Source organism: Tauraco erythrolophus, chromosome 3, assembly GCF_009769465.1.
Source record: "Tauraco erythrolophus isolate bTauEry1 chromosome 3, bTauEry1.pri, whole genome shotgun sequence".
Taxonomy (NCBI): domain Eukaryota; kingdom Metazoa; phylum Chordata; class Aves; order Musophagiformes; family Musophagidae; genus Tauraco; species Tauraco erythrolophus.
The window spans coordinates 48,044,974-48,069,027 of record NC_141467.1 but is presented as its reverse complement, the minus strand read 5'-3'; the positions used below and the strand labels follow the sequence as shown (position 1 = coordinate 48,069,027).

The following is a 24,054-nucleotide window of genomic DNA, read 5'->3' as shown; positions in this document are numbered from 1 at the left end:
AGTGATATGTCAGGAAAGACATTAAAAAAATTTCTCTAATGAAACATATATTTCTCACAAGTAAGGAAAGATCTTGACAGATAATCTGTTATGAGGTATCTGCTCTGTTCTTTACTTGTGGGACAAATGGGATTTCTCCTAATAATTCATTGTGGATTATCGTTCTGTTGCAGTTTGTGTAATGGCAGCACATGGGGATTTAGGAAATGACACTCCAGCTGTCTTTTACAATAACTGTTTCTTTTTATGCTTTTGCACTGTAATACCTCTTCCTTCAAATTGTCTTTTCTGTACATTTCTCGCTGAAATACCTGTGTGTATCCCAAAGTGAATTAAAAAGAAAAATGGATCTACATAAATTACCTCTGTTTTCCCCATGTGATAGGTTCTATTTCATTCACTAATTTATTGATAAAAACCCAAAGAAAAAATATATATCTGGAGTTCTTTTTCTATAATACATTTTTAATAAGGAAAATGAAGTCAATATGCAGTAGCTGGAAACATAAACCTGTCTCTTGTTTTTTGTTACTGTATGACGTTTGATATATATGTATTCTAAAGAATAAAATTATCTCTGTTACAGGTATATTATTAGGAAATACTTTGTCTGCAAGCTCATTAAACTTATCGTTTTCAGAAGTTGCAAACAGGTGGGAGAAATTGAACCCATACATTAGCAGATGAAAAGCAGATGAGCTACCCAAACCAGCTCATTGCCTGTTGTGTATCTTCCCTGAATTCAATACTGTGCAAATCTTTCCCAGTTGTCTCCAAAGATTTACTTTAATCGATTGGTTTAAAGCAATTTTTTAAAAGTTCATTAGTGAGATAGGGAGATGTGAGAAGTCCCTTCAAGTGTATTTGGGTGCTTCACATTTCAAGGTCTAAGCTTGGAAGCTGTATCAGCAGGACTCTTTCTCTGTAACAGCACGTGTAATGCTTAGTGAATTAAACCCAAACCCACTTGCTGGGTGATGTCTTATGGATCAGTTCTGTGAACTGATCCCTAGTAGAAGGACTGTAAGAAAACTAGAATTCTTTTTAGTCTATCTGCCTTAAACTCAATATCCTGAGGAAGATATCTGATCAAGTTTTAGATTGGACAAATCATTAGTTTGTTCTGCCTTTGGAGCTTTGTTACTGAACATTTCCATCTCTATTTTGCCTTTAACTTTGTTTAATTGTTCATCATCCAGTGTTATCTGAGTAAGTGTCAACATTGCAAGAAATTGAGACATAGGTCTTTGCCCATGGAGAGCAATTCCTTATGCAGTTCAGTCTGGCTTATTACAAAAGTATTTTTCATCCAGCCTGAGTTGGGAGTGCTCTGGAGTGGGAGGGCTTGCTTGCTTTAGATGCTGTTGGCAGATATATTATTGGATAGTGATTGGCACCTTTTTGGCAAACAGCCACAAAGCTGTAAATCATTTTAGGATTTACAGCGTTCCACTTCTCTATCCTGGCAGCAATCTTCATTTCTCCGAGCTGTACCCAATGATGATACATCATGATTAAGGATAATATTATTTATATTAGTGGGTTTTAAGAATTTCAATTTGAAAACCTTTAAAAATTTTCTAAGGAAATATTGAGAGATGAAGGACAAACAACTTGAAGCCTTTTGACAAGGCTTCTGTTTTTCTTAAGTTATTTACAAACTTTTCAGAAATAATCCATTTATTCCCAGGAGATGCATATCATAAGTTGGAAGCCAGCAGTCCAGTGAACTTATTAAAAGAAAACTCATTTTAGACACTGAATGCCCCTGTATTCCATTGATTTCAGCAGGAGATCAAGGGTTTATTTTGACTTTAGTGCTCTCTACTAATGGAAATCATTGGGATTTGACAACAATGCATTTCAAGTATGGGCTCAAAGGACACTAATGGCAGTCCATTTAATGGGCATTATCTATTTTAAACCATTCAGAATGTCTTGAGGTCTTGGGAGAGATAAAAACTTCTCAAGGTTTTCCCTGTTTAGTTTGGGACTTAGCCATTTTTGGCTTTTGTGACCAGAAAAGTAAATCATGTCCCTTCATGTCCCTGTTGAATCAAATGATTTAATCTACTGATCATTCTAGTAAAAAGATCAAAACATGAATTAAGACCGGCCATCATCTTGATAGAATTCCACTGGTTTGTTTAGCAATTAAACATTTTTAACACAAGATTGATATTTCAATACAAAATGATGAAATGTGTCTGCATCATATGACTTACAGATATAGTGCGTAAATTAAGAAATTGTGCAAATGCTCTTTTAGACCACGGAATGCACAGGACAGATAGGACAAAACAACTTGGTTACTGCCCTTTTGGCATCTTATGTTTTATTAATATAAAAATATAAGTTTAGCACCTTCAACTTTCTTATTTACATTAAATTTATTAACTACAGCACAGAGGTTGGGTGAATATTAGATTATATCTTTCATAAAATCACATTATTTTAGTTCTCGGAAAAAATAATCATCTTGGTGGTATCATAAATTGTGTTTAAAAAAAAAAAGACATGCACGCTAGTTCAATCCAAATTTTTTTGAACGCCTATATATGTTTAGATACATGAGGTCATCTGCCAAGAGGTAACCGAAACTTGTGGATATATCAAAAATAAAACGTGTTAGTACAGTGTATAATTATACACTCAACTACTGGAGCAATTCCAACATTGATGATGAAGCTCCTTCAGATTCATGTGTGTGTATGAGAACTATGTGGAGAAATCTGAATAGCACAAATGAAGGATTCTTAATGTTGCAAGCATGCGGCTTTGGAAAGGTTTCATAGCATGTCACGTGCAAATAATTCTTCTTGCTATTACACGGATAGTCTCATGTCAAATTTTAGAGAACATCTGGAGCTATGCATAAATACCACTTAAACAGGAGACTCATATTTTTGCTCAATAAAAGAATTGGTTAAGTAACACTTTAACAACAATATCCTCAAGTACTGTTTGTCTTTCTCCTTGTTTTATCCGTAAGGTAACTGTTGCTGCATGCTTTTCTTAATGTCACTTTCTTTCCTTTTTTAGAGTTTCTTTGAAGGACAGTCTGCACCGTGGGATTCAGCTAAGAAAGATGAGAACAGAATGAAAAATAGATATGGGAATATCATTGCATGTAAGTGTTGACAACATAATTGTGCACTGTGTTAACTTCCCTTCAGAACTGGATAAGAATGACCACCAGCCTCATGCTCACATCAGGCTTATGTTCCTCTTCTCTAATTAAGAAGATAAAAGTGAGGGAAGATGTTACTTCTTTTTTTGAGAAAACCATCAGATTTAATGCATTTTCTCAACTAGCCTTCTGTATACCTTCCATCTTGTGATCAGCATTTGGCTAATGGAGAATGACACCTTTAACCAATACTCAGCTCCAAAACTGTTCCTGGCAGCTTAGTGAAACAGTATGCACAATCGCATTGGTACCTTGATAATTGGGTTCTGGATATCGTAGGAGTGGATAATACTGCTGCTTAAGTATTCCTTAGTAACAGGAACACCTATTCTGACTTACCCTCTTAATGCTAGACAGACAGTAAGAAAAAAAAAACAAAATCTGTATGTTTTACTTAAAAATGCCAAGCTTGATAAAGATTAGATGTACTAATAATCAAATAGCTTGAGGAGGTGATCACATGCTTTGGTGAATGACCCCCTAAATCTGGCATTATAAGATTGCAAAACATTGTGGCAAGAGATACTGCACTTGAACATGGGTGTAGAAAATATACCAATTTTGGTAAAATGACATCATTATTTACACACTGGTATTGTTGCACGTAAAGGAAAGTTCCCAGTGTGTATGTAGGAGATGTTCCCTTCCCTGATTGTTCCTTCGAAATCTAAGTTTAAGATATGAAGCATATGTGTTTCTACCAGTCACGCGAAGCATATGTGTTTCTACCAGCCAGACAGATAACCATGAAGCAGGTATAAGCAGAGAAATAAGCAGCAATCACAGCATGTCAGAAGTTTTGTAAGCATGAAAGTGAACGATGGCCTTTAAGGAGAGGTCATTTAATGATACTGCTGCAGTTTGAAATCATGTATAACCCTAGGTACGTGGGACAGCATAGAAGATTAAACAGTGCTGATTGTCTGAACGTTTGGAGGACCTATGGAAGGAGTATGTAGTGCATTTTTACACTGCCTAATTTCAGCATCTAGTCTGGGTGCTTGTCCAGGCACAGATCTACCTAGATTTCCTCATCAGTGAACCACATGAACTTGATAGAGAGAAGGACAGCTCTTCTAGAAAAATGATTCAGAAATAGAGCCCATTTGAATGCTTCTGAATCACTGCCTCAGGAGGTCCTCTCTGCAGTGCTTGCATAACAAGTCTAGAGAGACCAACTCCTAACTTAGTGACTAGCTTAGGTGGTGTGAATAGGCCCTTATATCACTGTGGCCCAGCTGGGCTGAGACAGTCTACAAAGAGAAAACAGCTCTGTAACTTCCTGCAAAAGAAGAACTGGCAGGAAATGCTTGTGGAGGCAGAAGCAAGTTAAGCAAGAGATGCTATCTGCCACATCATTTTGAATGGACATGATAGTATTGCCGTGTATTTTGGATGTATACTGTGCTACTTACTGAAAAAGGAAATTAAATCTAGGGAAATGTGAATATCATGATGGGCTGGAGCATACGCAAACAAGATAAGTTGGCTGCATGGGGTTTTGCTTGTTTCCCTCCAAGCAATCTTTAGCATGTAACAAACTTGTTATATTGTGAGGATGTAGCAAAACATTAGATATCTAGTATCATTTAAGTAAAAATACTGAAGGCATAAATAAGAATATCAGAAAGTTTTCTGTTTATCCTTCCTTTGTGAATTTTTTTTTTCCAGTCCAACCCCATGACAATAGGTCTTCTCTTTTAATCAGGTTTAGTGTTGTTAGTCCCCTCTTTAATGTCAAGTTAGGTCTCACCTTACACTTCGACACCCTTTGGTTGAAGAAAATAGAAGACTACTAGTGCTGTATGTCTGAGGTAATGAAGTGATGAGTAGTCAAGGGAAAACAAGTAAAAGATATTAATTACACAAATCAATGGCAATTACAAGTGATACTGAAGGCTTTCTGAGAGAGAAATATAACTCAGATCATTTAGGTCTCAATTTACTTTTAATGTCCTCAGTATTTAGCAAAGGGAAAGAGTTGCATAAAATTGTTACCAATAACACTTCCTGTTTATATGGCTGTGAAAACACAGATAACACAAGTTAAAATTGAAGTCCATTAGAGTTAAAGGCAATATCTTAAAAGAGAGGCTGAAACTGTGTATGTAAGTAGGGTAAACTGTTTAATTATTTTATGTGGTTTTGTGGTGGATAAATGATCACTTGTCTCAGAGTCTGAGAGTAGAATTTTGGTGGTCCATTTTTGAAAATTTGGCCCAGATAGTTGTACAAAGTATTTGCTTTAGCTGAAAAGCATTTTAGTAAATTGCCCTTTTATGCTATACTTGAAGACTTAAAAATATGATGGTTCAGATGCCACTGACTATGGGAAGATGATTATAATGAAATGTATATTTTTTTCTGTAAAGTGTTTAATGTGATTTTTTTCCATCCATTTATCCTCTTTGTTTAAATTTTCCCTGAGATACTCCTGTTACATTATTGCTTGTAGTCATTATTGTTCTCTGAGGGAACTAAAACAATAGCACCTAAGCAGCCAGCATTGCAAGAGCTTGTCAAAATGGCAATATGCTTTACATTACCCAAGTGATGTGCGTTTAATTGGTACAAGCGTGCCCTACCCACTGTATGAAAGCGGCTACAAGTTGTGAGCCACTGTATGAGCAAGCCGAATCATGATCACAGTCCACTCACCCACAGAAAACACTCTGCCTCTCTACTGAACACAAAAAGCTTTGTGTTTTCTCATTAGGAACTAAAACTGGCATGAATCTGCTAAATTAATCTTTTTTACCTAAGAAAAATTCTATTTCTACTGCAACTGTGTGGGATTGTGCATAGATTTTGGTAAAATCTATTGTGTTATCCTTAGGAGAGATCTTGAGGTAGTTTCAGAATGGGAGGGGTTCTATATTTATTTTTGCCTAACTCAATATTGACTAAATGAGAAGAGAATATCGATCACAGCTTTAAAAAGCAGCTAAAGATTTTAGGTGAGACATTTATAAAAGTCTTGATTTGCAAAGAATCAACACGGCACGTCCCAAGAAAGGGTCATTGGCCAGGCGTGCTAATCAACCAGCTACTCAAGGGGCTTGTTAGAGATCACAGTCTGCAGGCTGGTGTATACATGTGGTAGGTAACGTGAGGGGAGCAAGAATAAAATGCTTATATTCATTATCTATTACCATTTTCTACAAGGCTAAATGGATTCTAACATAACTAATTTTGAAAGCTTAAGTGATCAGTGCAAGTTTCATCTCCTAATGGAAGGGTATCAAAATAACAATGAGCTGCAAAAGATTATTTAAAAGCTACAAAAATTGTCAAGAGCAGCTGAAGTATAAAGGAAAAAATACACTAAAAATCTAGACAGTTAACCTAGAGGCTATTTAATAATCAGCATACTTGTTGGAAGAATATATAGCTTGTGTACCTCTCAGGTTTAAATCTACTTGACCAGACACAGTGACGTTTCTTTTTGTTGACTAAACATTTTTTTCAAATTAAGAAGTGTTGCCATGCAGTAAGGAGTTAATTAGAGTTTTCAAAGCAATAAAAAAAGGGAGTCACTCCAGCTCCACTGCAAATAAATGGGTATCGAACAGTCTATTACCTCCAGAATTCCCAGAAACTTAGGTGGGAATGCAGTACTAGAAAGGTGCACATGAGAAGAAAAAAGGGCAAAAAGACCATATGAAGATATAGGTATGAAGTAACTTACTTATTTTGCCCAATATGAAGCAAGAATTATTGCAACGAAAGAATGCAGTAAATAAAGAAAATATCAAAATAACAGGAAAGGTGAAGACAAGATAGCACTGCATATTATTCAATTCTATAAATCAGTCTAAAAGAAGTTATATTTTTAAGGTATTCCTTAGATCATGAAAATATGGATGAAAACCATGAGTCCAAGCAAGCTTGACTTCTGAAGTCTGCTGACTTCAGCAGAAGTTGGATCAGGTCCCAAAACTGTAAAACCAGCCATTTGAAAATCTCTTGACTTGTAGATATAAACCAGTGTTATTTTAAAAACCACTTGCCCGCTCCTTCCTCCCCTATAATGTGAGCCAATATTATGCTACTTATGATGAAGTTGGATTTTTAAGCCACTTCATGTTCTTTCATTTGTTACCTTTTAGGATTTTTAAAGCTGAAAAAAATAGCTATTCAGAACATAGGTGGGAAGCTTCAGATGCTCTAATGCTTATTTACATTTACAACAAAATAATGACAGTCATGAGGGTCTGTCATCAGCTGCAAGTAATATTAGCTCATCTAGCAAGCAGCATTCAAAACCAATAATACACAGGTATGTAATTATCAGGAGTAACTTGTAAGCGAAGCAGCAGTAAAGTGGCTATTAACCATCTCTCCATCCTTGAGATCATACCCTCAAATTGTTTTATCAACAAGTTGTGCAGCATTCTGGAAAAGCCATTGTGTTTGGTTGCTTTTGAATCATAGAATCATAGAATCATAGAATGGTTAGAGTTGGAACGGACCTCAAAGATCATCTAGTTCCACCCCCCCCTGCCATGGACAGGGAAACCCTCCACTACACCAGGTTGCCCAAAGCCTCATCCAACCTGGCCTTGAACACTTCCAGGGATGGGGCAGCCACAGCTTCTCTGGGCAACCTGTTCCACTGCCTCACCACCCTCTGAGTGAAAAATTTCTTCCTTAGATCTAATCTAAATCTCCCCTCTTTCAGTTTAAAGCCATTGCCCCTTGTCCTATCACTACATGCCCTTGTAAAAAGTCCCTCTCCAGCTTTCCTGTAGGCCCCCTTTAAGTACTGGAAGGCTGCAATAAGATCACCCCGGAGCCTTCTCTTCTCCAGGCTGAACAGCCCCAACTCTCTCAGCCTGTCTTCATAGCAGAGCTGCTCCAGCCCTCGAATCATCTTCAAGCCCTCCTCTGGACCTGCTCCAGCAGCTCCATGTCCTTCTCGTGTTGGGAACTCCAGAGCTGAATGCAGTATTCCAGGTGCGGTCTCACGAGAGCAGAGTAGAGGGGCAGAATCAACTCCCTCGACCTGCTGGCCACAATTCTTTTGATGCAGCCCAGGATACGGTTGGCTTTCTGGGCTGCAGGCGCACATTGCCGGCTTGTGTTGAGCTTCTCATCCACCAGCACTCCCAAGTCCTTTTCCTCAGGGCTGCTCTCAATCCATTCTCCACCCAGCCTGTACTTGTGCTTGGGATTGCCCTGACCCATGTGCACGACCTTGCACTTGGCCTTGTTGAACTTCATGAGGTTTTCACAGGCCCACCTCTCAAGCCTGTCAAGGTCCCTCTGGGTGTCCACAACCCTCCAGCGTGTCCACAACACCACGCAACTTGGTGTCATCTGCAAACTTGCTGAGGGTGCACTTGATCCCACTGTCCAAGTCACCAACAAAGATGTTAAATAGCACTGGCCCCAGTAATGACCCCTGAGGAACACCACTCGTCACTGGCCTCCACATGGACATTGAACCGTTGACCACAACTCTCTGTGTGTGGCCATCCAGCCGATTCCTTATCCACCGAGTGGTCCATCCATCGAAACCATGTCTTTCCAGTTTAGAGACAAGGATGTCGTGTGGGACAGTATCAAATGCTTTGGATAAGTCCAGGTAGATGATGTTAGTTGCTCTTCCCTTATCCATCAATGCTGTAACCTCATCATAGAAGGCCACCAAATTAGTCAGGCACGATTTGCCCTTAGTGAAGCCATGATGGCTGTCACCAGTCATCTCCTTATTTTCCATGTGCCTTAGCATAGTCACCAGGAGGATCTGCTCCATGATCTTGCTGGCACAGAGGTGAGACTGACTGGCCTGTAGTTCCCTGGGTCTTCTTTTTTCCCCTTTTTAAAGATGGGGTCTATATTTCCCCTTTTCCAGTCACTGGGAACTTCACCAGACTGCCATGACTTCTGAAATATGATGGACAGTGGTTTAGCAACTTCATCCGCCAGTTCCCTCAGGACCCGTGGATGCATCTCATCAGGTCCCATGGACTTGTGCACCTTCAGGTTCTTTAGATGGTCTTGAACCTGATCTTCTCCTACAGTGGGTAGTTCTTCATTCTCCCAGTCTCTGCCTTTGCCTTCTGTGACTTGGGCTGTGCAGCTGGAGCTCTTGCCGGTGAAGACTGAGGCAAAGAAGTCATTGAGTACCTCAGCCTTCTCCATATCCCGGGTAGCCAGGTCCCCCGTTTCCTTCCAGAGAGGGCCTACGTTTTCCCTGGATCTCTTTTTATCACTGACATATCTATAGAAGTTTTTCTTGTTGCCCTTGATGTCCCTGGCTAGATTTAACTCTATCAGGGCTTTAGCTTTCCTAACCTGATCTCTGGTTGCTCGGACAACTTCTCTGTATTCTTCCCAGGCTACCTGTCCTTGCTTCCACCCTCTCTAGGCCTTCTTTTTGTGTCCGAGTTGGTCCAGGAGCTCCTTGTTCATCCATGCAGGCCTTCTGGTGTTCCTACCTGACTTTCTCTTTGTTGGGATGCACCGCTCCTGAGCTTGGAGGAGCTCTCTTGAGCCAAGAGAATCAAGAGGAACGTATCAAGTCTTGAAGAAAAAGCACTGCCAGCATACAGAGATTCTTTTTTAGGAGGGGTCTAGCCTCTAGCACTTACTAATTACTGCTGTGGTATCATAAGGAAAATGAGGCAGCTGACAAGAAACAAATTCATGCCATGGCATTTTGAATTGGAATTTGTAAAACAGAGTTGCAAATGTTTTCACATTCCTGGATAGATATAGATGGCCACAGTGAAGCAAAATTCAGACAAAGCCATTATCTGACTGCTTGTGGTTTTTCTTTGCTTCATTTTGCTTTCTCTCTTACTGAAAACGTAATGAATTTCCCTCAGAAACTGTGAGGTGGCAGTATGTCTTGTAGAATGACTTCAGATTGTTTTGAGTACTGGCAGAAGCATTTTCAAATGACAAAACCTTTGGCAACTTAATGTTATTTATTTTATTGACAAAAGGAGGAGGTCAAGGAAAAGAACGTAATTGCAATAAAGTTCACATTGGAAATGTTTAAGATATTGGGACTGAAAATCAGAGAGGATTTGGAAAGCCTTATGAATGACTGAAATGAGGATTAAAAGTAGATACAATATTTTCATGGACAACAAAACGAGCATGAACTTGCAAATGCTGAGGTTTTAGTTTGACTTCAAAGTAGTATTTTGATGAAGGTTTTGTTACTGAATGTGTCTTTAATTACTTTTTTTTTCTCTCCATTGTTCCTGTTTCAGATGATCATTCTCGAGTGAGATTGCAGCCCATTGAAGGAGAAACAAGCTCTGATTACATCAATGGAAATTATATTGATGTGCGTATACAGATGTAGTCAACAAACTTAATGTTGTGTTCAGTCAAAGAGGGAGCTTTTATTATTCTCAAGTTATACATAATTTGTAACAGATATCACAGCTACTATTAGCTGCTAAGCATTGTTGGAAAGTACTATCTTTGGAAGCTGGGTGTGTGTACACTAAGGGGAAAAAAAAAGCCTCAAAGATTTTGTCAATAAGCAATTGAAAGGAGTCATTTCCTCCAACTGCCACTAGACTGAAATGTTGCCAGCAACGCTGTATGGCTACTTTGCCTGCTGGTGCTTATATGGGCTAACAAAATGTTATTTTCACTTTCAGTCAACAGCTTGGCATCATTCCACATTTAAAAGAAAGCTGTTTGCATATTAATGTGACAAAACTCTGTAATGCCTAATGCAGAGATTTGCAATCTCTTGTCATCTCTGCACTTTTAAGTTGCCTTCAAAGTATATTCTGCAGCTGTTAACCAGTACTTCTAATGCAAGTAAGACATTTCATTAAATATGTAGGCTGTTTAATTATTGAAGGTGGCTTCTTTGTTCATTCTGCATCATGTTAACTTAATGTTTTACATTAGAATAAATTCTTTAAGAGACAAGGTGTTTTTGGTTGAAAGAATGAACTCAAAAGTAGAATTGAAAATCATTAGAAAGTCAATACTATCTAAATCAAGAAATCTATGGATAGCAAAGATAATAATTTTATTACTTGCATGGAATTCTATATGTTAGGCTAAGTAAAACAAGTGTTGCTTCATAGGAAACTGTGTCTGCTAAAGATTTCTTGTTCAGCAGTGGCATCTTTGAAAAATGGTGTCACAGTTTGCAGCTCAAATTTAATCACTACTATGAAACAGGAATGTAACACGTGTTTTTCTCAGAGTATGGAGGAACTAGAGCTATACAAGAAAAGTAGATACTTCAGTTGTAACAATCTGAAGTCTGAAGTTGTAACTTTTTGGAGATACCTCCTTCTATTGGTGTTTGTTAGCATGTTCAAGAACCACTAAGTTAAGCTCAGATATCTGCTCAGTCCCTTGCTGTTTGAAAGAATAACGAAGTCACCAAGAGGGAAATGCATTTAGTTAAAAGTCTCACTAAATTCTGAAGGGAGAAATCTGTCATGAAAGGAAAGAGAGCATTCACATTGGGGACCTAGATTTGAATTTATTTTCACACTTTCTCCAACATTCAGGATTGTTCTCATTTTAGGCTACTATTATGTTCTTGTGTCAGATTTTGATCTTACTCTACAATATTAAAAGATGTGAGGAATAGGGATTTGGACCATACAGTCTCATTTAAAATGCTGATAAGATAGCTGCATAGCAACCTTTTTTGCTTATGGAAGTACAAGTGAATGGAGACAATGTGGCTCCAAAAGAAATAATGGGTGAGAACTAAAAATTTCTCTTCCTCATCCTCAGCAGATGTCTTGATTACAAAGCTTGGAGGATTGAAGACGTCTTCCAAAGACAACTTTACCACAAAACACAGCATTTTTTGTTTATAATCTTGCTAGTCAGATTTCCGTTAGAAACACTTGTTTTTCTACTGCAGAGCGGATGCAATTTTACTCTTGCATGCAGCTTTTGGTACAGTTGTTGTGTTGTCAGAATAAACATGTTAATAAGGGAATGGCACCACCACAGACACTATGAAATTTTCTTGGATAAAAGGGAGAGGGGCAATGGTTATGCTATGTTTTTTCCCATGCGTTTTTTCACTGGGAAATGGAATTGTTTCATTCCAGCCACTAGGGATATTAGATAACAGCAGAAAAAAAAAATCAACTGTAGCTATCTGAACACTTCTCAGTTCATAGACTTCCAAATTTTGCTTCAATGGCATGTAAAGGAATCAATTCTGTAATTCATGTTATTCTTTCTGTAATATTCAAGGTATTCTGAGTTGTTTTGAGTCTTTCCCACCTGGTGCATCACTACAATGCTCCTTCGTCTTTTACAAAGAAATTTCAATGGCATGCAAGCTACAGCGTTAAGTTGTTCCTGTTGATGACTGACAATGCATCATAACCATTATTAAAAGATTTACATTGGCATAACTGGATTTATCAACATAATAGAGCATGATCTAAACTTTTGGTGACACTCCCATCACATCAGAAACTCAAATGCTATAAAAATGGTATTGTTCCCTATTGGTAATCTATTCAATGTTGCAAAGAATCCATAGAATACTAGTCTTTATTGCACAACCAGCTTGTGATTAAGTTGCTCTTGTCATCAGAGAAACATAAAATTGGTTTGTGTTCTTCCTATTTAGATGTGAACAAGTGTATTCATACCAAACCATTTAGTCAAAGAATTTACCTTCCTTTTTACTGTTCAGAAATCAAACATGAAGAAATCACCGTGGACAGAGTGAACATCTCCCTCTGCCCTTCCCCAGGCTTAATGCAAATCTAGCATTCTTTAGCTGTTAAAAAAGAGAGAGGCTTTTCACTCAAGCAATAGCTTGGAGGTATATCTTGGCCTCCATGAGCATCTGATGCCATTAGCTGCAAGTGCTAGAGAGGATTTCATGCTGTTCATTTTCAGCAGGGCCAACAAGGGACTGGAAGAACATATTACTTCTGTCCCCTAATGCACAAGGCTGCAACTTAAGTATCTTGCAGAAAACATATTTGCTTCTTGTTCCCTTTCCCCTTGCCCTTCCCCTACTGGGAAGAACTTTTGCATCTAATACGTTATCTGTATTGTTGTGATTTTTCCTGTATGCTACTCTAAATGAAGTTTCACTCGTAGCAACATAGCCAAGGTGCATATTGCTTATTTTGTTTTCATTTTTTTTCAGGGTTATCATAGACCAAATCACTACATTGCTACACAAGGTAAGTTTATCACCCTTTCTTTTTGGTTATGTGAGGCTAAGAGCTTTTGGTACTTGAATTACAGTTTATACTTTCTAATGTGCGTTCTTTCCGCAGTCAATATCCAGGACAGAGTAGGCTCAATCGCTTAGGTAGAAGTGAGCAAACTGAATTATTATCTGATTTCCAGGAATGTCAAGTAAGCAGTCCTTTACCTTTGTGTTCAAACAGGTTTTGAGTAGAAAAGCAAAATACATCATTTTTAGCAGAAGTTACTCAACATGTTGTTACTCATTAAAAAAGCAGTAAGTCATGGTAGAAATATTCAGTAAACTTCTCAGAGGAACAATGGTGTTATGAAGATGTATATTCTCTTAATTGTTCAATGACAACTAGGCTTCAGGTCCTTAAAATACAAAACCCTTCAGTTAGCAAATTTTAGCAAAGAACTCAAAGACATATTACACTTGCAGGGGGATTCTTCAAAGGGATCCAGGGAGACAATTTTACAGGCCATCGTTTAGAAGCTTGCTTATGAACAAGAACCTATTCCTTTGTCAACATGCAAATTAACTTTCAATTTGTACTTGTCTTCAAAGACATAATTTGCCCGTTCTGATGCAGTTCTCAGTTATTTTTTGGTCAAGTTCAGAGCTGGAACAGGTGCGAAAGATGAGTCTTCTGTGACTGTTTAATCATAATATTGAACACTATGCCGATCTGTGGCCTATGCTTGGATAGCGTACACATGAAAATTTGATTGTTCCTCCACTGCTTGGAGGGAATATTCTCTGTAATAGGTGTTCTGTGACAGAGCTTCCTGCATTTGTCTATGGATCTGAAGAAATTGAGCTACACCCACATATGTTATTTCAACACATGTCCAATCTTTTAAGAGAGCCAGCTGGTATAATATACTCAGTATAATCTCACCCAGTATAATATACTCAGAATAATCTTACCATGTGTTGGATTTAGAGGTCATATATACTTTTAAATAATTTTTTATCAAAGCATAGAGAATGTTGACCAGGTCAAACAAGAGCTCTTACTGTGATTTCAGTTGTCCCCTAAGTCTGCAGCCTCCAGTCCCCCTTCTACCAATGGGAGGCTTCATATCTCTGCTTTTCTGTACTTCAGCTCTCAACAGTCCCAAATGAAGTGCTGCTTTGCGTCAGATGACAGTGGGGCAGGATGCAGATCTTATTTCTAGAACTGCCTCACTACTGTCAATATTACGCTTTTAGACAGAATTTGTGATCTTAGAATATGAGCCATTTCAGTGTGCTACTTCTTCTGCTACTCACCCACCAGATTCCTCAGTCCACAATCTTTCTACAGATGAGCCAGACAGGAAAACTAGGGCAAAAATGCAGCATTTGCTTAATTCCCTTTGGGCTTTCACACCCTCCTCTTTTAAGAAGAAATAGATTGTTCCATTTAAACTTTAGCTAATGATGCTGTTGCTTTTCACCTTTAACTGAATCCTAAAATAAAAAGATAGAGTTGGCATTTTACTTGCAGTTTGTAACAAAGTTGTTTTTATCAGGAGTTCACCAGAAGATCTCCCTGACAGCTTTCTGATAGACATATGAGATCCCTATCTGAAGCAAATTTAAATGCAACTTTATCACTCGTCATAATACTTGATTAACAAATACCAAGCCTGAGGGTTTTGTACTTTCAGTTCTTAAAGCCAAGTATGTAATAATGTATGAATAATGTACTGAAAGTCCATGTACCAGATCCACCAGCGAGTCTCAAGTTTATTTGCCACACTTTTTTCCTGATATGGTGTCAGTGAGTACCTAGTCAAGAAGGAGAACAAGAGTAGAAACAAGTCTTCTTCCAAGATGTAAAGGATATATGACTGTTTCGGCTGTCATTCCTTGGGACAGGTCCCATCAGTTTCTTCTGTGTAGGCGCAGCTAAATGCACGTGGCAATGCCTAACCCCTCCCACAGTACAATGAGTGAGAAACTGACTCCCTGAAGAATATGAAATTCATTGAAAAACGGGCATACAATTAACTGCAAATTCAAAATACTCTGGCTGTGAGTTTTTTGATGCATTACATCTCTAACATCTGATTTTTTAAGGCCAGTTGGGAACCAGATCTGTGTCTCCATTTTTTTTTTCAGGCTGAGAGAGTTGGGGCTGTTCAGCCTGGAGAAGAGAAGGCTCCGGAGTGATCTTATTGCAGCCTTCCAGTACTTAAAGGGGGCCTACAGGAAAGCTGGAGAGGGACTCTTTACAAGGGCATGTAGTGATAGGACAAGGGGCAATGGCTTTAAACTGAAAGAGGGGAGATTTAGATTGGATATAAGGAAGAAATTTTTCACTCAGGGGGTGATGAGACACTGGAACAGGTTGCCCAGAGAAGTTGTAGATGCCCCATCCCTGGAATTGTTCAAGGCCAGATTGGATGAGGCTTTGGGCAACCTGGTGTAGTGGAGGGTTTCCCTGCCCATGGCAGGGGGGTTGGAATTAGATGATCTTTGAGGTCCCTTCCAACCCTAACCATTCTATGATTCTATGATTCTATGATTCTGTTTTGGAAGAATGAAGAGCACTGATCTCAAGAGGTTTATGTATTCTCTCTGGCACTGTCTCCGGCCTGAGGAAGAATCAGGAGAAAGTTTCTTTCCCTTCCTCTGTCTCAGCTCTCCCATCTGCAGAATAGGGTTAAAAATACTCATCTGCTTTTTATAGTTCTCTGCAATGTCCTGATAGATGCAGCTGCGTAAAGGCTAGTTAGTGTTACTCTCCAGTATCCCAGCTTCCTGACAAAGCCTTTGCACAGTAGTAACACTTCCACTAAGATACAGTCTCTGTCTTTTGCAAAGGTGATAAGGTAACTGGGAATAATCTCTAAAACTCCTTTAAGGCTCTATATTAACTATGAAAGGAAAGACACTTGTTTTGCATGTCAAACAGACTGCGCCTCTCTATGTCTTCCTTACTAGTAAGCCTGTCATGAGCCACGGCGTGCTGTATAGCCAGTGATGTTCATGCTCTGTTTTAGGACACACTTTCATATAGATATGTATAAACACATCAATGTAGCACAACAGTTGAGCTGCATGTTTAATTCCCTTGATGTCTACTTTACATCAGTCTTTAAATAACTTTTCCCATTCTCCCTTTTCTCCTCCACCGCAACTTTCACAGGTGTACATGCCTATTGTTCTTTGAAGGAAAATATCATTACGTGAGTCAGTTTTAAACCTCTGAGGAGTTAGAATGATTGATATTTAATTTTCCTATGTTCTTCTTAAGCTGCTTTCAACATATCAAGTGTTAATGAGCAAATATAATTGTTTGAAGTGAAAAAGTGGCAAATTTAATCAGTTTGTAATAGACTACCAATCTGCTTTCAACAGAGCTGGGAGTTGCATAATCACCTGTTTATTAAAGTATTACTGTCTTCCATACTAACCAGAGTTTGACATACAGACTGGTGTTTTTCCACTTCGGCATTCATAGCATCCTGCTCCTAATTTCAATTTGGGGGAGAAACACTTTTTAACAGACTTACCTAATGGAGGCTTATCTCAACTAATAATCAAAAAAGGTTTTACTTCCATTGTAACAGTAATACATTCAGAGTGTGCAATTTCAATTATAAAATTAACATCAATTTTCCTTTATGTGATAAGTATAATGTGAGTGGTAGACTGAATTTATAGCTAATAAAGACTTTTGGTGATCTGCTGTATTTTACATCAACAGATGGGATCGGCACCTGAGTCACTATGATTAAAAAGAATCCCTCGTCACAAGCCAGCATATTGGGTCATGCAGAACCAGCAAGCTGGTGCAATTTAAAACTCGCTATTTTGTTTTATGTATCCCTTGTTCCCATGGATATAATTCTTTAAAATTTTTTTATAGCAGAATATAGAGTGCTTGTGTGATCTGTTCAATTTACTGGCAGCTAGTGTTTTGGGTTTTTTTTCCAGGAGTTAGGCAATGAATGAATTTTAACCAAGTCTTTTAGTGAGATTGTTTTGTTGAATATCTGTGTGGTGCTTATTCTCTCACACAGACTGCTGGATGTTCTTACTATTGGATAACTGCTGCTGATCTTGTATGTCTTACCCTGATTACTAAGCAGGAAAAATTAATCTTTTTTGTATTTACTTGTTCTATGTCCCTGAAGTTCATGTAGTTTACGGAGCTATGACTTGGCTTCTTTTAGCAAGTCTGTTTCAAAGTTTTTGTAATGCTTTCTCCCCCAGTGCACCAGCAACTGTAAATTATGAGTGACAAAGGAATATTAGTATAGTTCTACAGCATCGCTCATTGCCATTTCCACCAGGGCTGGTTTTTGAGCAGATCAGTCATGTGTGAAACAGCAAGTACTCACATGCGAGCTGCATGTCTTTATATATGAAATAGATGCACAAATGAATGTCAGACTTTCGAATACTCCTCTCAGTTCAGATTGTATCTGCTTGCTGCTGCAGGCAGAGGAACTGGATCTAAGATGTTTTGTGGAAGTACTTCAGAGGATATCTTAATGACTGTAAAAAGTTACTCTTGGAAATAAAGCAGCGTTAGATATAATAGCCCAGTGTAGCCTTTCAACCTCTTTTCTGTCTGTATCCAATTGTAAAGCAGATGCTAAACTGTTTCACTTTGTGTATTGCTGATAATGAAGACAGATATCAAGTCAAGTTTCAGTCAGAAGAAGTTTTTTAGGTATGAGTTATAAACTTCTGATTACAATGGAAATGTTTACAGTCTTTTCTACAGCACTGTAAGCTTGCCACTGTAATAACCCCTTTTATATTCCTTCTCTTTTCTGCAAAATATGTCTTTCTTCCACACATGACTGTATATGTTATATGAACATTTTAATAAGAGTTTTCAGAAACAAAAATATATTTTCTTTCAAACTGAAAGTCCCCTTTCAGGCATCTGAAGCAGAAATATTGTTTTGAATGATAATACTCTCAACTTCCTTGGCATGTTTTTTATTTTTATATTGCAAAAAGTTATCAGAGCTACAGCAGTGTGGAAGCTCCACACTTCTGTTTACAGTGAAACTTTTGCTGCCATGGTTTTAGCCTCCAGATGAAAATTCACATTTGAAATTACTTCAGGGAGAATTGAAAAACAAGAAAGCAAGATAGTTCTACACAATTTTTCAGCTTTATATATGCTGTCATTTCTGTAGAGTGTAGGGTAGTCAAGCTGATTTCCTGGTACATATACAAAGTGATTGAATTCTGTGCAACTGTATTAATCTTGAATATCCAACTGTGTTTGATGCTGTTCTTTACTTCTTAATCATCAAAACATTAAAAAGGTGGTTGAAACCATCTGTCTCCAGTGCAGGAGATACACTCATTCTTAAGGACTACATTGCATAAGTGAGGCTTTCTGAAACACATCCTTTATCTGTTTTGCAATAGTGGTGACAAATGACAAAGTAGTTACTTTTTCTCCCACACCCAAATGCATACAGAAGTAATGAGCCCTTTACATATGGAAGTGATATCTCCAGGTTATATTGTGAAGCTATGTAGTAAATTCACCAGAGATCTCTTACTACCATTTCCCACCGAAGGCTAAGAATAACAATTACAATATTTGAGCGTCTTTTAAAGGTTGGTATTTTTACTACTGTTGAGGAAAAAAGCAACTGTGTGTAGTAAAAACTGTTAACTGTCAAAGTCAACACTTTTCAACAGTTGCCATATTATGGTACATGAGAATACCAGAGTTTCTGTCTTCCTCTTTGTTTATAATAGGAGATTTTAGTGATAACTGTGTTAGAACAGTTATCACAGGGTTTTCATAATTCCTGTATTTTTCTATCTTTCTCTTAATCAGCTGTGTGGTAGTTTTGTCTATACAGGAAATGAAATTCCCCTGTTGCTTTCCATTCAGTGTACAAGGCTGTAGCATAGTTTTCAACTAGATACAAAGTTGGATTAGGCTCTGTTTCAGCACATCACTTCTCTGAATCTTTGTGTGTAGACTAAGTGAAACAGTAGCATTGTTGGGAATCTGCTGATAGATCCATCACCTACAATGTAGGTAGAGCCGCTTACATTCTTCTTCACATGTGTGGCTACATTTTGCAAAAAGTACATGCCTGTTTTTCATAAACGTTGAATATTCTTTGAAAATACAATCAAGATCTAGAAATTATACTGAATAATGATTTAATATTTATTTCGTGAATAAGGGAAGAGCAGCTGACGTCATCTACCTGGACTTGTGCAAAGCACTTGACACTGTTCTGCACTACATCCTTGTCTCTGAATTGGAGAGACATGGATTTGACAGATGGACCACTCGGTGGATAAGGAATTGGCTGGATGGTCGCACTCAAAGAGTTGAGGTCAACAGCTCGATGTCCGAGTGGAGACCAGTGACGAGTGGTGTTCCTCAGGGGTCAGTACTGTGGCCAGTGCTGTTTAGCATCACTGTCAGCAACACACGGGTGGTGGGATTGAGTACACTCTCAACAAGTTTGCAGATGACACCAAGTTCTGTGGTGCAGTTGACACGGTGGAGGGAAGGGATACCATCCAAAGAGACCTCGACAGGCTCGAGTGGTGGGCCCGTGCGAGCCTCATTAAGTTCAAAAAGGCCAAGGGCAAGGTCCTGCATATGGGTCAGGGCAATCCCAAGTACAAATATAGGCTGGGCAGAGAATGGATTGAGAGCAGCCATGAGGAGAAGGACATGGACGTGTTGGTTGTTAGCAGCTCAACATGAGCTGGTAGTGTGTGCTTGCGGCCCAGAAAGCCAACCATATCCTGGGCTGCATCCAAAAGAAGCGTGGCCAGCAGGTCGAGGGAGGTGATTCTGCCCCTCTACTCTGCTCTCATGAGACCCCACCTGGAGTACTGCATTCAGCTCTGGGGCTCCCAATAGAAAAAGGACATGGAGTTGTTGGAGCTGGTCCAGAGGAGGGCCACGAGGATGATCCGAGGGTCTGGAGCACCTCTCCTATGAAGACAGGCTGAGAGAGTTAGAGTTGCTCAGCCTGGGGAAGAGAAGGCTCTGGAGAGCCTTCCAGTTTCTAAAGAGGCCTACAAGAAAGCTGGAGAGTGACTTTTTGCAAGGGCACATAGACACAGACAAGGAGTAATGGATTTGAACTGAAAGAGGGTAGATTTCAATTAGATATAAGGAAGACATTTTTTACATTGAGAGTGGTGAGGCACTGGAACAGATTGCCAAGTTGTGGCTGCCCCATCCCTGGAAGTGTTCAAGTCCAGGCTGGATGAGGCTTTGATCAACCTGATCTAGTGGAAGGTGTCCCTGCACATGGCAAGGGGGTTGGAACTAGATGATCTCTGAGGTCCCTCAGAACCCAAACCATTCTATGATTCTATAATTTGCAAATATAAATTCTCTCATCCTATGAAGGCTGTTCTTTCACTTTCTTGTTAATGTGGCTTATGGAACAACAGTTTGAAAAACTGATAATTTTTCTGCTGTCCATTGTCAAAGCCACAGAGGAAGAAAAAGCAATCCTATCCCCTTCTCTGCTAAGATTGAGCAGCAGGAAATCAGACATAAAGGTCTTCGGAGCATATATAGATCTCTGTCTCAAAGAGAAGATACTGGTTTGAATTCTCTGTTGTGAAGTCAGTCTAGAATAGCTACAGCAGTCTTTTGCATATCAGAATAAAGAAGTAAGAGAAATGAGAGACTACAGTAATTAAGTAGACAAAGAGATGAATCAGGCAAAAGGAAATGTTTCAAGGTTGTATTGCAGAAAATAGAAGATTGTGTGAAAAGTAGTATATTTGTCCTCTTTTTAAAAATGTGACTATAAAGTATGTCCTGCAAACAAGGAAGTTGCGAGCTTCCTGAAACTCAAGAGCTGAGCAAACTGCCCTGTGAACCAAACACACTTTCAGAAGAGAATGTTATGGAGGTGGCCAGGTATTAGTGTTTTTGCTTCTCAGACTCCTAATTACCTAAATTATGCACTAGAATCCGTTTTTTGTCTGAGGAAGATGTATACAATATTGGCCTTACAAATGTACCTCACATTTCTGTATTTCTGGGGGATGTGAATTATGAAAAGCTGATGTTTGATGATAAAGGTTCCATCCTTGATAAAGAATCAGCCATAAGTTGGACTTGATGGGGAAGGTACCTGGTGTTCCTGATGGAGTAGTGTTAACATGCCTGTCAGTCAGTGAAGCCTAATGCTAAAGCGGAAGCAGGAGCAGAGAAATGCAGTTTGTCAGGAAAATCATGTAGTCAAAGCATCTTTTTTTCTATGAAGTTTATTTTCTAGCTGGTCTTCAGCAGCCTGGAGGAAGCTTGGCAGCAGGTGTAGGAAGGCTTTTCGACTTCTCATTTGCTGAAAAAAAAAAAAAAAGTGTAGCAAATTTACAAACAGAATGTATTTCAGAAACAAATGTATCAAGAAACAAATAATAGGGTTTTTTTTCTTGTCATCATATCCCAATCTTTGAAACCTGTCATCTTTTCTCTATTCTGTATCCTTTGGTGGCAACTGAAATCTCTATATTGGTATGGCCACCAATGCACATGACAGTCTGGGTGATTTTGAAGCACTGCCTTTGAAAAACAAGATACAGGCTTATTGGATTAATTTCTTTCCCTATCCATCTGTATTCTTCCGTGCAGTTGCATATTCAGATGTAGACTTTGTGGAGACTCCCTGTGCTGCTGCTAAATCTCATTCTGTTGCAAGCATGCTCATGTTACTGTGTCTGTACTAAGCAGAGATACACTCTGCATGTTAGAGTGGCTTTCTTTGTTTATAGTGTACATCAAATATTGCAGTATCCCATAAAATATAATCAAAAACAGAATTGAAAGGTTAGCATGGCCCTTTCCTACTTGAAGTGGTAAAAATAACCAATATGGTCCCAAAAATAACAATAAATAATAATGCTAAGAGAATTTGTTGTCGTGCACATTTAATTTTTACCATGATTATCTTGAAGTTAAAAGCAAAAATATCCAACACACATTAATTTGTTATCTTGATCTGACTAATATATATTTGATTCTATTTCTATGACTGAGGAAGAATGAATGTACCAAAGTTCTCCAGCCTTAAATAGAAAAATATATCTTGAGTGATATATCTCACTCATGAGATACCTATCAGGATAATAAATTATGACAATTTTTTTTTTTCTAGAATTTTTACTTTTGCTTTAATGTAGACTAAATTATCTTGTTTGTTCATCTTGGTACAATGTTCATGTTAATGTACTTAAACTCCCAGCACAAGTTTAAAAAAATACAGCATCTGAATATCTTACTCACAAGCATGAGCAACATTCCTTCACAATAAGGTCCTTGGGGAAAAATAAAAGAAAGAAGTAGCCAAAATGAACTCATATATTTAGGCTAGAGAATAGTGATGATTTTATTACATCCTGATGCTTATGATTGACTCAACATGAAAATAGAAAGTAGAAATGAGGAAGACTAATTAGGTTCTTTTGTCCATTCCCTAAGGAACCTTCTACTGAAGGGGATAAAATGGTCTTAAACTTCTCATCCATCATCAAAATTGATTCTGCGTTACAAGTTGATATGAAGAACCCAGTTCAACAAGTCAATTACCTAAGATTTTTCAGATGGAAATGTTACAGACAGCATGTTTGTTACAAAATAAATTTCATATTTGTTAGTCTTCCCAAGCTGAGATGGGCTATTTAGAATGAGTGATTAATACGTATTAATATTTTTATGATGTAAATCGCCCATCACCCTTATTGAGAAAAATACACAAATTAAAAACTAAAACAGCTTTTTTACTGGAAAACGTTGATTCAGCTAAACTGAAACTTTCTGTTGGACTGCTTTCACACAGGCAGTTCAGGTTCAAACCATAGGCTCGAGGCTCCTGGAATAAGCCTTCAGTCAGAGCTGTGACCTCAGATGGAGAGCCAATACCTCATGCTACTATTTGATCTGAATCAATTTGGACCTGCTTCTCAGTTTCCCAGATGAGTCACCTATCAATCTCCCAACACACGTGACTGTCATTAAACAATTAAATGTCTGTAGAGCGTAGAGAGAAAGAGAGTCCTTGTGCGAGTGAGACCACCTCTGTTTCTCTGTAGCCAGTATGCTCTGCTGGAAAATACATCAAGGCCTTTAGTTACAATTAGAGTTATTCAAAGTATTCCTGTTTCATAGCAGAAAAAAACTGAAACACGCTCCCTGCAAGCCATTGCCTAGCAGTGCTCTCTTAAAAGCTGTGTGAGGTAAAGATTCAAGACTCTGGCCTTATTCGGGTACCCCACATAACCCTCACTAGAGGATCCCTAACTCCCGGGAGTGCTACATGTAATGCAAAATTTGGAAGATACTGGATTTATCCAGTCTCAGAAAATGATAATGAGAGGAAGAGACCATTTAACATCCCCACTGTGTAGCAAACAAATTGTATGAAAGGAGTTCTGCAATTATACTAGATGAACTGTATTAAACTACAACGACATCGTTTTGTTGGGTTTTTTAATTTCCTGCAGTTAAGATCAAAAAAAAAAAAAAAAGCTTTCTTGAATGGCGTAATGGTACATACACAGCCAGTAGTACTATGTACACAGCTTTTATTGCATTCAGCTTTATCTAATCTCAGGCCAACTGGATTAATCTGGACCATTTCTGTTGTTGCCAGTTCCTCTGTTCCCAGTCTGCAGTACTTCTGTCAGTAGTCAAAAGGTGTTATGGGAATGTGCTATTTATTCTTTGAGA

At 38.4% G+C, this 24,054-nt stretch overlaps 1 protein-coding gene across 1 annotated transcript in view; it reads left to right on the top strand.

Moving 5' to 3' along the window:
* PTPRM (protein tyrosine phosphatase receptor type M) overlaps positions 1 to 24,054 on the top strand; it is a 388,464-nt gene that overhangs the window by 321,795 nt on the left and 42,615 nt on the right. Inside the window, 3 exon segments of the mRNA XM_086609296.1 lie at positions 3,043 to 3,130; positions 10,417 to 10,493; positions 13,314 to 13,350. Coding sequence (XP_086465422.1) covers positions 3,043 to 3,130; positions 10,417 to 10,493; positions 13,314 to 13,350 — 202 coding nt within the window.